The 17,048-nt window shown below is 42.4% G+C and overlaps 1 protein-coding gene across 1 annotated transcript in view; it reads right to left on the reverse strand.

Moving 5' to 3' along the window:
• Positions 1-13,239: 13,239 nt before the first annotated feature.
• Positions 13,240-17,048, reverse strand: part of FREM2 (FRAS1 related extracellular matrix 2) — a 136,192-nt gene continuing 132,383 nt past the window's right edge. Inside the window, exons 22-24 of the mRNA XM_086612625.1 lie at positions 16,785-16,972; positions 15,721-15,867; positions 13,240-13,752 (exon numbers count right to left, since the gene is read on the reverse strand). Of these exons, the coding sequence (XP_086468751.1) occupies positions 13,240-13,752; positions 15,721-15,867; positions 16,785-16,972 (848 nt within the window). The remainder of the gene's footprint in view (positions 13,753-15,720; positions 15,868-16,784; positions 16,973-17,048) is intronic.

A 17,048-nucleotide genomic window follows, 5' to 3' on the forward strand; every position in this document is an offset into this window, starting at 1 on the left:
CGGAGCTTTGTTCAGTGCAGTCTTTAAAGAGAGACTAGATGAAGTATCACCTTCCTCCTTCCTCCTTTCCAGCCACAGTGGTTGGAATTGGCCTAATTTGTGGTTTCCTTGGAAACCTTTAGTGAGCATGTGTTGTGGTTTAGGCCGCTCTGGCAACTTAACTCCACACGGCCAGAATGTAAATAGTGTGACTAAAAAAGGCCTGTGAATAAAGAGAATTTGATAGTTCAGAGGGATTTAAGAGACGTGTGAATGTGTAGGTTTACACACACGTGTGTACCTGCACGTATCTGCGCGCAGACGTGCACTCATTTTACGGAGGTTTCCAGAGGTTAGAAGTTTTTTTGGAACTGTGTAATAGCTGAAAAGAACAGAAGGTGGCGTGTTTTCAACATTTTCATGCAGCAAAAAAAGTACAGTAAAGGAAATGCAGGAAGGAGCTACAGTAAAAGGAAAACAAGAAGGTAATAAAGTAAAAGGATATAGAAAGAAGAAGATGACAGCTAAGCCCAGACTATATTCAACTTGAGATATCCCTGCTGTTAATGATTGTAGTAACACTGAAGGCTATTTATTTTCCTCCGTTTTGCAATGTAATTCACTGATGCCATAAGGGCTTGTCGTGGTTTTTGGACTGAAGGTCGAGACAAGAACCGACAAAGGGAGCACCCACCAACCATGGTCCCGGGCAAAACATGACTCAGGCTTTCTTCTTAAAATAAAACAATTTATTAACAGTTACTTAACAAGAGACACAAGGGAATGAAACCGGTTACTTGAGAGGAGAAAGGGAAAACAAGGCCAGATCTTAAAACAACACCTCCCCACCCCTATTTCCTTTCGTTCCTGGCTCTACCTCCCCCCCAGCGGCGCAGGGGGACAGGGAATGAGGGAGTGCAGGTCAGTTCATCCATGTTGTTAACTGCCGCTCCTTTCTTAAAGGAGGAGGAGTCCTTACACCATTTTTCCCTTGCTTCGGCGGATCCCCTACTCACGAGGAAAAAGTCCCCAAACTTTTCCAGCGTTAAGTACTGCCCGCAGGATTGTAATCCTTCCCCATGGATTGCACCAGCTCGGGCTTTACCAGTCTCGGCCTCTTAGGGAGCTGCTGCCACTCGCATCGGCGTGGGTCGTCCCACGGACTCCAGATGCCTCCACGACCTCGTCGTGCATTTCCATGCCCATTATTAACAGTACCTCGTCGTGCATCCCCTGCTCCACGACCTCTCCCGGGCTCAGGCATCTCTTCCCCGACGTGGGTTTCTCCACGGGCCGCGAGTGGGTCTCTGCTCTGCCGAGTGCATCCTGGCTGCAGGGGGGCCGCCTGCCATCTTCACACCGATTGCAAGGGAAGCCTCAGCTCCAGTACACCTCCTCCTGCTCCATCTTGACTGACTTGGTCGTTGTGGTTGTTTTCTCTTAGATCTTAATCCTCTCTGGAGGAGCTCGGCCCGGCGGGCACCTCGGGAGTGAGGCGCTTCCCGAGCCCCCCATGCGACTCCCCCGGCGCCATCTTGAGCACGTGGCGCCGGCCCGGGCAGTCGCCCGGCCGGGAGCCGGGAGCGAGGGCAGCGCCCTCCTCCCCTCTCCTCGCTCCTGGGCAAAAGACCTTTCCTGCTCCTTTGTCCCAACTTAAATAGGGCAATTCGCAGAGGCGCCAATTTGGCTCACACCCCCCCCCCCCCCCTCCCCCGGAGGGGATGGGACTCAGATCTGGTGGCACAGGGAGCAAATCCCCTCCCCTGCCACCAGAACACCACCCCACACATCAAACTATCACAGGGCTGATTTCACTAGACTCTGAAAAGCGCCTGGTCAGTTGTGATGCATTTTGTTTTCAATAGCTTAATATTTTATGAAAATTGTAAAATGCAGATGTAGATTTTTTTTCTGGTTTTGTTGTTGTTGTTTATTTTCTTAATGATAAAGTTCACATAGTGTGACCAGTTTATCAAGATCTATATCAGGAAGATAAATGTAGCCCTGACAGTATCCCTTTAAAGTGGAGGTACATGGGAGGCAGCACCGGCAAAAAGGAGAATGAGTCTCCATTTACCAGAAAATTATGAAGCAAAAACCCCAAAGAAATAAATTTGAGAAGATGACAGAACTGTTTGTTCTCAAGTCATTAAATTAAGATCCTCCTGACTATTCAGCCTGGCTCTGCGAAGCTGTTACCACAAACAGGTGCCTTTTAATCCGCAGGCACCCTCTTGGCCTGCCTGCTTCTCTTTAAAGCACACATTTGTTTCATTTTTCCAACCCACCAACCTATTTGAGGCCAAAGGTTCACCTTGCGCTGACAGCGGCAGGAGAAGGACCCGTTTGCAGCCAATGTTGGTGACTCACCTGGTAGGATGCTCCTCCGGTCTTGAGCTCTCCTTTTCACTTCACTCTATGACTAATTGCCACAGTTTAATGAGAAGCAGACTGAAGGTGAGGTTTGAGAGCTCTGGAGGGACGGCGAGGGCTGGTCTGAGCAGGGTGCCAGGAGCCACCAGGGCTCTGGGCTCTAAGTCCACTGGCACTGCGTGGGAAAAAAGTGGCACCTTTGTTGCCCCTTTGAGAAACCTCAGACTGCGTCCGACAGCAGCCGGCTCTTCTTTGTTTGGCAGCCAAATTCCCTCATTCCCCGGGCAGCTGACTAGCTTTTCACTTCATACCTTCCCCAAATGAAAAAAACTCTCTCAAAATGTCCGAGGAAGGGGGAGAGACGCTGGCAACATCCCCTGTCCCCGGCCCTCGGCGGCATGTGCTCGCTGACGCAGCCTGCTGCCTTCCCCCTTTGAGGGACATTTCCAGGCCACTCTGCTAATGAGCGACCAAACCCAGCTCATAGCAGACGGAGACGGGGAGCTGAGACCAGCAGCCCAGGAGAGGTGCACAAGGAGAAGCTGCTGCCATGGCTATCACTTTCCAGCCCCAAGCTGCAGGGGCTCGGGAGAGGGAAATCCTCCTACTGCAGTGTCTTGGCATAAAATATATAGAAGAGGCACTGAAACGTGGACTTTTGGAGAACTTCTGTCCTTTAGCTTCTCTTTTTCTCAAAGCATTTATTTGCTGGTCTCCAAACCCAAGGTATTTAGGAGGAATGGTTGTGCAGCTCCCTGGCACCCTGCAGCAGACCAGGACTGAAAAGCTCAAGCTGGAAGTAGAGATTGCAGCTGCTGGTCCCATGAGTTGTGACCGATGAAGTCTGGGAGACAGTGCTGAATGCCACCAGTTTGCTTAGTTTGGACTCCAGCAGAGTGTACCAAATCAGTCTTCCTGACCCCAAGTGCTGGGAGGTGCATTATTAGGTTGTAGCTGTGGGTCTTGCTGCTGTGATGCCTTTCAGGCAAATACAAGGAGAATTCTGCTTCTTAGCTTGTAGCACTTCATCCTTGTAATCTTATTCGAGGAGTTACGTATAAATAAAAAATTGAATTATATAATACAAAAATATAAACACAAACATAAAATATGTACTATTTATATATATTGATATCTATTACTATATAAAATGCACAAATATATATTATATATAACTATACGTAAAGTTTAAAATATATATTACATAATAAAATCTATAGAAAATTATATAATAATAAAAACATTCTATATGCGTGTGTTTGTGTGCACACACGTGCACTTGTTGCAGACATGCTTTGAAGCCAATTACTTTGTTGGAGAATAAAACTTCTCAGCTACTTCATGAAGAGACTGAGATAATTCCCAATACCACAGCCAACAGTTCCAGCTGGGAACTATAGGCAATATGTAAATGCTACAAGAATTTTTTTGAATTGTTGGCATCACACTTACCATTTATAATGATGTTATGGATGTCAAATGCACAGTTCCTGAGGAAACTGAAATTTCCTGGGAGAGAAATATTTCCCTGACACCTTCATTTTGAGAGCCAAGTTGGAAAGGAAAATCCAAGCTGCAGTGCACCAAGCCAAAAGAGCTCAGACAGAAGCTGTTATTGGTGGTCCTGTTCTGAGCACAGTGTTACAGGGTGGGAAAATCACCACAGCTGAGGAGATAGTAATAAACGGGTGCAGCAACTCTTGCAGGAGATGTGCACACAAACCTCTTCAAACTAATATTTGATAACAGAATCTGAATTTCCTAGACAAGTTAGTCGAGGAAGCTTGTTCAGAAAAGAAACGTCAGCAAGAGAAAGCAGTTACTAAATTGCTCACATTTAGCCTGGTTACATAAAGGCAAGAAGTGAGTTCTGCCTCTGAATCTCATGGTTTTGAGACACCAGTCTGGTTAAGAACAATTAAGTTAGCAACAAAACAGTTGCAGCCACACACCACCCCGGGTGCTTCCTGCAAGCAGGTTCAGGCCTCAGCGCAGAGCCTGCTGTGTTGAGCATCACTGCCGACGAACCAAGCTTTTCCTATAACTGACCACGGCATGTAGACCCTTAATCGGCAGTGAGAACTGCACTCCTTTGTTGCACTTCTGTTCAGCAACTTTTAGATGTCTATGCCCATCATGATGTGGTCCATAACTGGGGTTTTTTTGGACCTTGTAACTGAAGTCCACCTAAGTTAAGATCTGAGTGGAGTTTAGGTGGAGCGAACACGGTTGCTGAGACTTTTGCCTCTGAAATCTTGGAAGACCTGACATAAATGAGCACATCCCCTGTGCAGCCTGGCGAGTCAGTGGTTGACATTACAACCTGAGATGGAAGAAGTCTCCTGGGGTGCAGAGGAGCCCCAAGAGTGCCTGTGCTGCACGGCACACTGTGATGCATTAGGGTGGTGTGGGATATTGAGGGCATCATGTGGCACCTCTGCTAAGTCCTGGGCATGCATAGGAAGCTGCTGATGACCACAAAGCCGTTACAAATCTCTCTCCAGATGATGCTCTTTGAGGGTAGATAGAATCATAGAATCATAGAATGGTTAGGGCTGGAAGGGACCTTCAAAGGTCATCTAGTCCAACCCCCCTGCAAGGAACAGGGATATCTCCAACTAGATCAGGTTGCTCAGGGCCTTGTCCAACCGGGCCTTGAACGTCTCCAGGGATGGAGCATCCACCACCTCTCTGGGCAACCTGTTCCAGTGTTCTACCACTCTCATAGTAAAAAATTTTTTCCTAATATCCAACCTGAACCTACCTCCCTCTATTTTAAAACCATTACCCCTTGTCCTATCATAACTGGCCCCCCTGAACAGCCTCTCCCCGTCTTTCCTGTAGGCCCCCTTGAGGTACTGGAAGACCGCTATAAGGTCACCCCGGAGCCTCCTCTTCTCCAGGCTGAACAGCCCCAACTCTTTCAGCCTGTCCTCATAGGAAAGGTGCTCCAGCCCTCTTATCATCTTCGTGGCCCTCCTCTGGACCCTCTCCAACTGGTCCATGTCCTTCTTATGTTGGGGACTCCAGATACAAATCTTTCCCTTCCTCCTATTGGGAGAGAGTGTTTCCAGATCCTGACAATGGGAGGCCAGGAATCCTGTCTCCAGGAGACTGTGTTAAGGCACACTGCTGATGAGGTGGTCTATGGCACTGTTGTGTGATACTGCTATGAGGTGTGAGCACAGGAGGACATGTCCTATGAAGCCAACCTCCTGACATATTATCATAGAATCACAGAATGGCATAGGCTGGAAGGGACCTCAGAGATCATCTAATCCAACCTCCCTGTCATGGGCAGGGATGCCTCTCAACTAGACCAGGCTACTCAAGGCTCTGTCCAACTTGGCCTTGAATACCTCCACGGAGGGGGCATCCACAACCTCTCTGGGCAATTTATTCCAAAGTCTTACCACCCTCGTACTGAAGAATTTCTTCCTAAGATCCAATCTAAATCTGTTCTCCTTCAACTTATACCCATTTCCCCTTGTCCTATCAGTGGACACTCTTGTAAACAGTCCCTCCCCAGCCTTCCTGTAAGTTCCCTTCAGGTATTAGAAGGCAGCTATTAGGTCCCCCCCGAAGTCTTCTCTTTTCAAGGCTGAACAATCCCAGCTCCCACAACCTGTCCTTGTAGCAGAGGTGCTCCAGCCCCTGGATCATCTTTGTGGCCCTCCTCTGAACACGCTCCAACAAATCTATGTCTCTCTTATGGTGCGGACACCAGAACTGGACACAGTATTCAAGGTGGGGTCTCACAAGAGCAGAGTAGAGGGGGAGAATCACCTCTCTTGACCTGCTGACCACGCTTCTCTTGATACATTCCAGGATGCAGTTGGCCTTCTGGGCTGCATGAGCGCACTGCCGGCTCATGTTGAGCTTCTCATCTATAAACACCCCCAAATCCTTCTCTTCAGGGCTACTCTCAACCCACTCTGTGCCCAGTTTGTATTTGTGCCTAGGATTGGCCCGACCCAGGTGAAGGTCCTTGCATTTTGACTTGTTGAAGCTCATGCAGTTTGCACTGGCCCAATTGTCCCCCAAGACAGAAGCTTTTGCTGTTATGAATGATTAATCAGATCCTACTCCGGCCTCTGTTGGACAGACTTGACCATACTGTGGACCAGTCCCTGTGGGGCACAGTGTAGCTTGCTGTATTGAAATCCAAGTCTCTTGTCTCTTGTCTCAATGGAAGAGAAGCCCAGTCACATCGTCATGAGCTACTACTTTTAAAGAAATTGGTATTTATGTTTCTTTCTTACCAGGATCATTTTGGTGCCATTACAAACATAAGAGAAAAATACATCAGTGAAAGAGACACTTGATAGCCCAAGAAATATTCTTTTAACATTTTGTTACAAACATCAGAGCACATTTATAAGGTAAATAAAATCATCAACAGTATCTTTTACCTCTGCCGTCACTTTCCTCCCTCCAGATGCTTTACTGCATTCTGTCCAGATCATATGCCTTCACAGGATATGCGCCAGGAAAAGCCTATTGACTCACGCTACCGTTTCAAGCAGTCCTCAGCGGGAGATTTAGGCAGACGTGAGGCACAGGTAAGCCAGCTGTGAGAGACCCAGGGTGCTGACAAACGGAAACTTTCATTCCTTCTTACCCCAAGGAAAAAAAAGACGCGTTATGTTTTTTGTACTTTGTATTATCAATTCCAAGCCTGGGACTGGGGACTCTTTGTACAACCGTTAGAGCACAAGAGCGGCTCTTCTGGGTTGGGCGATCTGCTTCTGACAATGCCCAGTAATGGAGTTGTAGGGGAGAGGAAAGAGAAGATGAACAGCTTGATCCTTCTCCTGAATCCTCCCAGCTTTTTCCAGTCCAGGCTTTCTGAACTAGCTGTTGAAACAAATAGCTGATTGTAATGGACTTTGCTTTCATGAGTTTCACTTCTTTTTTCAGTTTGGCATACACGTCACCCTTCAGTAACAAGTCTTGCAATTTTAATTTTATGTCGGATGATTAGGTATTGCCTACTTTGTTTTGTCCTTATAGCCAGAAAATTTTGTTGGGTGGAACCTCTCTAAAATATTACAAGAAATGATGAACCATTGTTCCCTACTCACCATCTCTGTTAACATTGAGGATTTAATGCACTTCTATAAATATTCTCCCTTGGATATTTCTTTCTGAGGCTGAAGAGTGGAAGAGTCTTTTCTACTTAATCTCTCCTTATGCGGAGGACATTTCTTACCCTTTGTCATTCTTTTTGTCATGTGCTGTCTCACTTAGTTCCATTATATGCTTTTTTTTTTTTTTTTCAAAGGGAATGCAAGAGGGAGAAAGCAGAAATTAATATATTATTATATATTATTACAGAGGTGGGTACATTATATGCTTCTCCAGAATGCCTCCTCTTCTCTTCCACGGTGACTGAATTAGAGCTCTTGCTACAAAAATGGTCAAAAAGACTCTAGAGATGACAATTGTTACACCTCATCTTCCAGTTGCACTAGTTTAACTTGTGCAGCTGTGGATTCATGATTTACATGCAAACTTGCACTCAGGAAAACAGGCATCATGAAAATGCAAGTAAGAGGAGACAGCAGGGATCCACTGTATGCTTGAGCACTGGCTATGAAATGAAACAAGATGCATCATTTAAGAATCTTCCAGCTATTCCCTTCATTTTTACTGGAAGTCAGTGTTAGTAGTGCAAGGTAAATTCTGAACGGATCATTTCTTGAGACAAATAATAAGAAAACTAAAACTCCCACAGCCAATCACTTGAGAGTAATTTGCTGAACAGCTTTCAAAGCTAAAGCATTCAGTGGTAGGAGTAGAATTCTTTCAGGGCAGGAGCTGAGTCATTTTTTCAAAAGACAGTGATGATGCATTAAAAAACCCTGGCTCCTATAAATGCTGAAATGTAACCATGCTTGGGCTGCGAAGAGAAAGTCATCCTGGACCTGCTGGAACGCGCTTGGACATCTTGGTAGTATGAGAATTCCACTAAGTTCATGGACATGACTTGATCGCTGTGGACTATCTCAGAGTAGGAAATTAATGCCCTTTGATTTGTTGATAGTGCTATAGTCCTGTGACCAGGTTCTTTATTCATTTACATCATATATAGCTATTTATATTGGAGCAGGACAGAAACCCTTCCAATCTGATTTGCCCTGGCAGAAATCACAATACAGAGCTCACAGATGTGGCACTGGATGGCTCAGCTCAGTCTGAGGAACTGCTAAAAGTACAATCCACATGAGCAAGGTTAGATGGTGGAAGGGAACAGACACAGCACAGCAGGAATCACTGTCTGCTGGTTTATCCTTCCTTATAGCAGTTGGTAAATATACCATGTGTGTTACTTGTGTAACTAGTCATGAAGAATAACCTTTCTGACAGTGAAGGAGTGTGCTGGTTTTGTCTGGGAAAAACTTAATTTTCTTCATAGTAGCTACTATGGGGCTATGTGTTGGATTTGTGCTGGAAACAGTGTTGATAACACAGGGATGTTTTCGCTATTGCTGAGCAGTGCTTACACAGAGTCAAGGCATTTTCTGCTTCTCACTCCACCCCACCAGCGAGTAGGCTGGGGGTGCACAAGAAGCTGGGAGGGGACACAGCTGGGACAGCTGATCCTAACTGACCAAAGGCACACTCCATACCATATGACGTCATGCTCAGCATATAAAGCTGGGGAAGAAGAAGGAAGCTGGGAACATTTGGAGTGATGGTGTTTGTCTTTCCAAGCAACCGTTACATGTGATGGAGCCCTGTTTCCTGGAGATGGCTGAACATCTGCCTGCCCATGGGAAGCAGTGAATGAATTCCTTGTTTTGTTTAGCTTGCACGTGTGGCTTTTGCTTTACCTATTAAACTGTCTTTATCTCAACCCACGAGTTTTCTCACTTTTACCCTTCTGGTTCTCTCTCCCATCTCACCGGAGAGGGGTAAGCGAGCAGCTGCGTGGGGCTTAGCTGCCAACTGGGCTTAAACCACGACAAGGAGGTGGGTGTTTACTTAAGTACACACAGAAATCAAAGGCCAGTGCTGGCCAGTTTACAAAGGGTGGGGTGAGAAGGGAAAGGTTCAGAGTTGCTTTTCCTTTCTGCATCATAGTATGAATGTGTGTGTGTATATACGGATGTAACAGATTCACTGTAAGTGACTAGATCTCATATATTTCTGATACATTTGGCACTGGGAAAGACATTTAATGAGCTGGCACAAAAACCAACTGGCAGCAACATCCCTGCAGGAAAATCAGAACTGCTTGCTGCAGGCTCACCTTCATTTGTCCATGACTATAGTACAATAAACCCTGTAAGCACACAGGAACATGGCAATGCAACCTACAAAGGACTTGCGGATATCTAGAAATTTTTGATGTTCTGAAATGGAAAGAAAAATCCCTCTCTGAGCCACCAGTGAAACCACAATGATTAAAAAACAACCCCTGCGCTGACAACTTCATGACCAGAAAACAATTGCTTCAGGAACAAAGTGTTGAGATTTATTGCCAACACAGTATTTAAGTTTATGTTCTTCCATCGATGTGACGTTTTTCTTAACACTGCATTACTGAACCCTCTCCACAGTGTGATATTTATACACAAATTTTAGATCAGTAACCAAACCAGAAGTAGTTTTATTTCTTTTCCTGATACAAATGCCAAATACCACAGCCATAGACATAAGCAAAAAATTGTTCCAAATAAATATGCATGGAAAGATTTTTGACAGCTTGATAACAAATTTAAACACAGTAATTATGGTATAAAGGGTTTAACAAATGATATTACTGCTAGCAGAATAAGCATCTCCAGGGAAAACAGGATTGAATACATAATCTGGAAATAGATTAAATATAGATATAAAATATACTCAGTTTATTGCATGGATAGATAAATATTAACATATTTGTGCACATTACTGGGAATGAGGCACTCATTCAGGTTAGTATAAACAAGGCCACTTGTTAAGTAGAAGGGAAAATGTTAATAAGCCTTCAAAACATCTTGCTGAATTCTAAAACCTTGAAGTCATAATAAAAAAAGGCATGCTGCTACAGATGTATTTATAGTTCACTGAATTGTAAGAAATCCAATTTCTTAAGAATGAGACAAATCCGGCAGGCCTTACTGAAAACATTGGGATTTTTTTTCCCAGGCAGAGGACTTTGATATCTGATTCATGAATGTTACTCATGCTTGTCCAGCTTTTCAGTGTTTGCTTCGTGTTTTTCTTTGTTATCATCAGTTTGTGGTATTATTTTATATATTATTAGAAAAGCATTAATCTGATAATCCCCATCAACCTAAATGTTTTACAGAGCTGTAATCAGATGCTAATCAAAGCAGTGATCAAGTTGTTTACTGGGCTAAACGTTTGGCTTGTAGAACACATGGTTTTTGATGTGATTTTATAAAAAGAAATAATAATTAAAAAAAGATTTTGCCTGCAAGCAACTTTAATGATATTTCAGTCTGTTAAAAGTTCAAAAGCTGAAAAATAGCTCTACTGATAAACACCTAATTTCTGTATTTTATATATATTTTTTAAAAAAGATCTTCTCTGCTTATACAAAACAGGCATTTTATAAATATTAAAACGTTCTATTATTTACATGTGTCCCATTTTATTGTAGAATCATTAACTGCTATTATCCAAACATGCAAGTTCTTGGAGACAAATTCTGCATTTCTCATTATCATAGTGATTTCACATGTAGACATAAAGGCAAATTTGATCCTAGGTTACATTTGCAACTTAGTTGTGAACTTTAAATACAAAAAGTATCTGTGGGTTAAGTCTTTGATCAATCTTGCACACATAATACATGGATCACAAAACCAGGAACTTCATTAAAAGAGTAAATTAATGTCAGGTGACTAGGGAAAAGGTCTAATGCACTGGGCACATCTTGTGGATAATTGTTTCAGGCTAGAACTCAGATTAATTGAAATAAAAGATGACTGCATGATTTTAGTAATGGAGCTTGACCCCTAGGTTGCTACAAACATCCTTCAATTAAGCAGTCTGAATCGCAGACTTCAGAAAACCTAGAAAAGGTAGGACAGATTCTGATCTGATTCCTTTGGTGAAAACCTGATGAAATCTTATTAAACAAGTGAAGTCATAACAATATAAATACAGAGCAAGAGATATCAGCGTGAGTCTCTCTGTGGGTGTATTCACACTGCACCACGAATCCTAGTATAGATATTCCCAGGCTAGTAGACCTCAATGGTTCCGAGTCTTTATTGCTCAGAGGACGATTATGCAGCATTACTAGGTCAGGTCTACTTGTGTTAACAGAGCACCACAGTCAGGCCAGGAAGCCTTTTGGATAGATTTTTTAGTTCTGAGGCAGCATTGTGTGCTTGCAGCCAGGCTGCTTTCAAGTTAAATCCTGTTCAGCTAACTCAGATCTCTGCAGTGTGGTCCCCAGAATACCAAATGCCAAGTGTATTGCAGCTGAAAATAGTTTGGGAGCTACCCACAGTCACTACCACAGGATGGTGGAAGGGAACAGGTATTTTAGCAACACTCTCAGCAGCCTGATCCAGATTTTGTATAGTTTGTATAGTTTAACTCCATTGACTTGAAATGACTTGCTAGTGTGACAAATCTGTCCTGAAGGTTGTGTATTTTTCATGGCCAAGCATTTGGCAGGGACAGAAGAGGTCCTGTCTGGATAAGAAGTGACATGAGACACTGCTGATCCCAACTTCTGTGGAATATCCTGCTGTCATGCTACCTAAATCAAGAACACTGAGAGAAAATTAGAATTATTCTTGCAAAAGTAGTCACTTGTTAAAAAATGCCCAACAATGACCCAGCACATTTGTCAAGATGTTCTATGATTATACAGTAATAAATGCTACTTGATCCAATAAAATGTTAATTTTTTCTTCAATCTGTTGCCATTTAATATGGTAACTCACAATGACATGCTGGATTCAGTATCATGATTCCTAGGCTCAGTTCAGGCAGAACTTTGTCCTCTGCATTTTGAATCTAACTCTATCTAATCTTCTCTAGGTACTGAAATACTAATGCTTGCATTTCCCAGCAGTGGATATGCACTAACAAATATAATTCACCTTGCAAGACTTCCATGATCCATTATAAACTTAAGAGGACACAGGCATCCAGTCTCTGAAAACCAAAATTCTTTCTGGATTTGTTGTATTCTTTGGCTTTATATAAACATAAATAAGGAAAATAATTCTCAGATTAAATAGTTGAATAAAAAGTATGTATTGCATCCTGTGGCATGCAACTGATTACAGTGTTACGCTGTCTAATCTAGCCATCTTTTGAATAAGTTCAGTTACACATAAGTAAAAAAAAATAAAAAATAAATCACTCGTATAGCTTAAGTGAAGTCAAAAGCTTATAAGAGGGAGGATTCATGCCTGAGGCATTTCATCACCTTTCAGACTAATTGTAGACATTGAGTTATTTGTGAGAAACAGTGCGAAATTTAACTGAAGAGTTTGAGGATTCCTCCTCTCAAGTATTCTGTGCTTCTGAAGAAACAGATTTCCTCTCTTATTGCAGACAGGATACATAGCACCTTTAGATAGGTTCTTCTACATTTTTAAATGTCAGAAAATACAAAACCAAAACAAAAATCTCTCCCTTACAATGCAGTTCCCTGAATAGCTGCTTAAGATTAGTGCACGATATAGGGACGTCAGGATTACCTTTCAAGCAAAGTGGGAGATTCGATATGGATTCTTCTATTGTTGATAATGGTAGGAAGAGTTCAGGATAAAAAATTTCAAGTACACCTAGAAGCATATGAACTTTTTATTCCTCACGAGTTACCATGATCTGCTGTGAACAAAGTGCAGTTCAAGGCTTTTTTTGAGGCACTCCGGAGCCTTTGGCTTGAATCCTGAGGTCTCGGAATCAAACCTCCGAGCTGTCACTGGTGTAATTATATGGTAGCATCATTGGTTCATCGCTGCCTGACTCCTTTGTGGCTTCCTTCTTCTCAGAATTCTGTTTTTGTTTTAGCAGCAAAATGATGATAGCAATTAAGGAGATGGCAAGGAAAATGGCAGCAGCTCCACCAATGATTGTGACTACATTGACCTCTGCACTTTGGGTACTCAGTTCCCTGGGGAGAACACCATTGACCGCAACCTCCCTTTGAGGAGCCTGTTTCTTGCTGGTGCGATCTAGTGCTACGTGCTGTATGTTTGTTCCTCGGTTGTTTTCCGCTCCAATGTCTTTTGCAAGCTCTGGGGCCTGCTCAGCTCCCCTCTTCTGACGTCTCTGTGTGGATGCTCCTGGGCTCCCACCACTAAAGAGCGAGTGGTACTGGTGCTCCACGCTTCTTTTGCCGATTCCGCGGTTAGTGTTCTCCTTTGAACGTACAGTGTAGATTGTATGGACATACCATTCCCTACCCAAAGACACCTAGAAATATACAATGTTTTGTATTTAAACACGCACGTACACAATCTGGACAGCACTACACAGGGAGGATATCAATCACTGTTCTGAACTGATTGCCTGGACAAGTACTTTCAAAATCATGCACAGACAACCCCCGTTATGTGCCAATGTGACCCAGAGGAGTCATGTTTTCTGCCAAAATTTTAAGGGGAGGTAGTCTCCATTTCTCTTCATGGCCAGACTATATGGCTATCAGGTGCAGATGAAGAAGCATAGCCTTCGCATTTTTTTGATACTATTAGTACCAATGGCCAGACAAAGAACCTCAGCTGTAGACAGGCCACAGAAGAGAAGTTTCCAGGCCCAATCTGCCAGCTGACTAGGCCCTAGCTATGGCTCCATTTCCACCTTAAGAGAAGAAAGCAATTTTTTACTGTGAGGATGGCTGAATATTGGAACAGGGAGGCTGTGGAGTCTCCATCCTTGGAGATATTCAAAATCCTACTGGACACGGTCCTGGGCAATCTGTTCTAGGTGACCCTGCTTTGAGCAGGGGGTTCGAACAGACAATCTCCAGAGGTCCCTGACAACCTCATCCATTCTGTGATCCTGAGATTCCCTGCAGTTTGCATGAGATGATGCTATCTTTTCGTATCTTTTCTGGATACATAATAAATTTGAACTCCATAAGGTCCAGTAGGATTGTCTCAATACTTTCCTAAAGCTACTGGCTGGTAATTTCAGTGGTTGTATCCAAGTTCTATTATTGTGAGAAATAACACACTTTCCATCTTACTCTTGTTTTTCTAAGTCTTTCTCAGGACATACTGTTGCTCCATAGTCTCATTCTTTTGATAGAATGAGGACAAAAATTAATGCATTATTGTAAATGGGTTCTTCATATAAAAAATTAGGTTTCATTTTCATGGGGACAGATTATTAAACCCTTTTTATACTGGCAAAAAGGCTGTTTTATACTGGCTGTTCTCTTAAATATTCCATTGCTTACATTGGGACCTTTAATACTGAAGCGGCCAGGAGTAGGATTAAAGTCTCCTCAATATTTTTTCTACTAATTTATATGCTTGATTTTTGTGTGCAGTTTTGCAAATACAAAAGAGACAAAACTGAAGAAACAAGTCCTGGCTGGATTGTATAGATGAAAGAGATGAACGCACATGGTTGAAGGATTATATTTAATTAAGTAGCTTCAACCTGTGAATTTCTAGGCTTTCCAATTTAGGTGTTGTTTCACAATGTGCAAGCTTGTGACAAGAGAACTGCACAGAAAATGCTGAGTATCAGATTTTGATGAAGTTGACTATAAATGCTTATGATTCTTTTATTTTTTGTCTTTGACAAGTGAGATAGAAAGCAATAAAAAACCACTATGTAACAAGAAACTTAACAAGTTCTTAGAAGAAATGCATAAGAGTAATTTGTATATTTTATAGAATCATAGAATCATAAAATGGTTTGAGTTGGAAGGGACCTTAAAGATCATCTAGTTCCAACCCCCCTGCCATGGGCAGGGACATCTTCCCCTAGATCAGGTTGCTCAAAACCTCATCTAACCTGGCCTTGAGCACCTCGAAGGATGGGGCATCCACAACTTCTCTGGGCAACCTGTTTCAGTGCCTCATCACCCTCAGAGGGCAGAATTTCTTCCTTAGATCTAATCGAAATCTGCCCTCTTTCAGTTTAGAGCCATTGCCCCTTGTCCTATCACTACATGCCCTTGTAAAAATTTCTGGTTAGACTGTGGAATTAGGCAAGAGAAAAGCATAGTAACCTCATAGGAATCTTTTAATAGGTGCTCCACATTTTATATCTAGAAGTTTTTAAGCATTTATAATCCTGTTTGACTGTCACTGGAATCAAAATAAACCTTTCTGTTGGCTTCAATATGCCTTACCGTTAACAACAATCTTAGTGCAAATGTTTCTTTCTTGGTTCAGTACTCTTGCTAATAAGCTACACAAATCATACCTGAAATAGAGGAGTTGAGTCTACTTTAAATCCATCAGAGCCTGGCTGTTTAACTAATGGAATCGCTTCAGGATCATCTATTGCAAGTCTTGCATTAAAAAGCACATTTCCAAAGCTTGTGGCTTGCGTCTCCGGCTGAGCTTTGTCCTACATGTTCATGGAGGGAAAAAAAAAGTATGTAAACCACAGATTTATTTCTTCTAGGAAAAACAGTTCTAATACTTATATGCAATGTACAAATTGTGTAATTTACACATGCTATTTTATGTAGTCCAGTGTAACATCAGGCAAAAAGACATGAGAAGCAATTGTGGTCACATCTGACTTGTACTAACTTCTACTTAATCTCTTGCCTGAAGATTTTTTTTTTCTGAAATACAAGGGGGAAACACTAGAGAATGGCCATAGCTACATTTTTAAAATAAAAAAGATACATAAATGTGGTCTGAAATAAAAGTAAGAAGTCTACTTCCCAGTTTAAAGAAGCTACTTTTCATTTCTATTAACAGACATTCATATAAATTTGTTCAGATAATTAGATAATCATCTTACTTAAAGTTAACTTTCTAAAAGTTAGGCATCAGGTCTGTCGTCATCTAGGCTTACTCTGTAATTATTTTCAGAAGGGAAATAATATCAGGTATTCTAAACAAGCTTTGGAGATATCTCTCTTTCCCTGTTGACTATAGAGGTAACCTGGATGACTAACTTTACATTATACACAAAATTTTGGATAGCTAAAGATGAGACAAATTCCAGTCCTTAACTTGATTGTCTCCTAAGACTCCCTCTATGGTCAGTGGATAGAGACAATGCAGAAACAAAAATGCTATCTTGGGATTCTAACTTAGGTCAAACTCTAAATCATGAGAGTCCTCAGAAAGATTAAGAATAGAACCAGGAGGGAGAAAAGTAAGATACTGTCTTAATCAGTTCATGTTAGCCTGGAGCTCAAGTAAAAAATTTAGTGCTATTGAGAACATTTTAAAGCACAGTTGGTTTTGGATAAAAAAGAAGTTAGAAGAAAAAATGTATGTGCATTCTCCCAGAATTAGAACACTTACCACAATCTTAAACCTGTACAGAAGGGATGGAGAATCAGCAAGGCACCCATATTCAGTGTTGGATGGATTATATTTGGGTACATATCCATCAGCTCCTGTGCATAGAAAAACCTTCTCGATGCTACAGTAGAAGGAATCACCCAAATTCTGCACTGGATCCACCATCACCCGGCCGTATATGATATCACCTGTCAACAGTGCACACAGTTCACGTCCTATTACACTGGAACATTTAGCACAGTAGTGAGATGTGCAGCGTAATGT

This window comes from Tauraco erythrolophus, chromosome 1, assembly GCF_009769465.1.
Source record: "Tauraco erythrolophus isolate bTauEry1 chromosome 1, bTauEry1.pri, whole genome shotgun sequence".
Taxonomy (NCBI): domain Eukaryota; kingdom Metazoa; phylum Chordata; class Aves; order Musophagiformes; family Musophagidae; genus Tauraco; species Tauraco erythrolophus.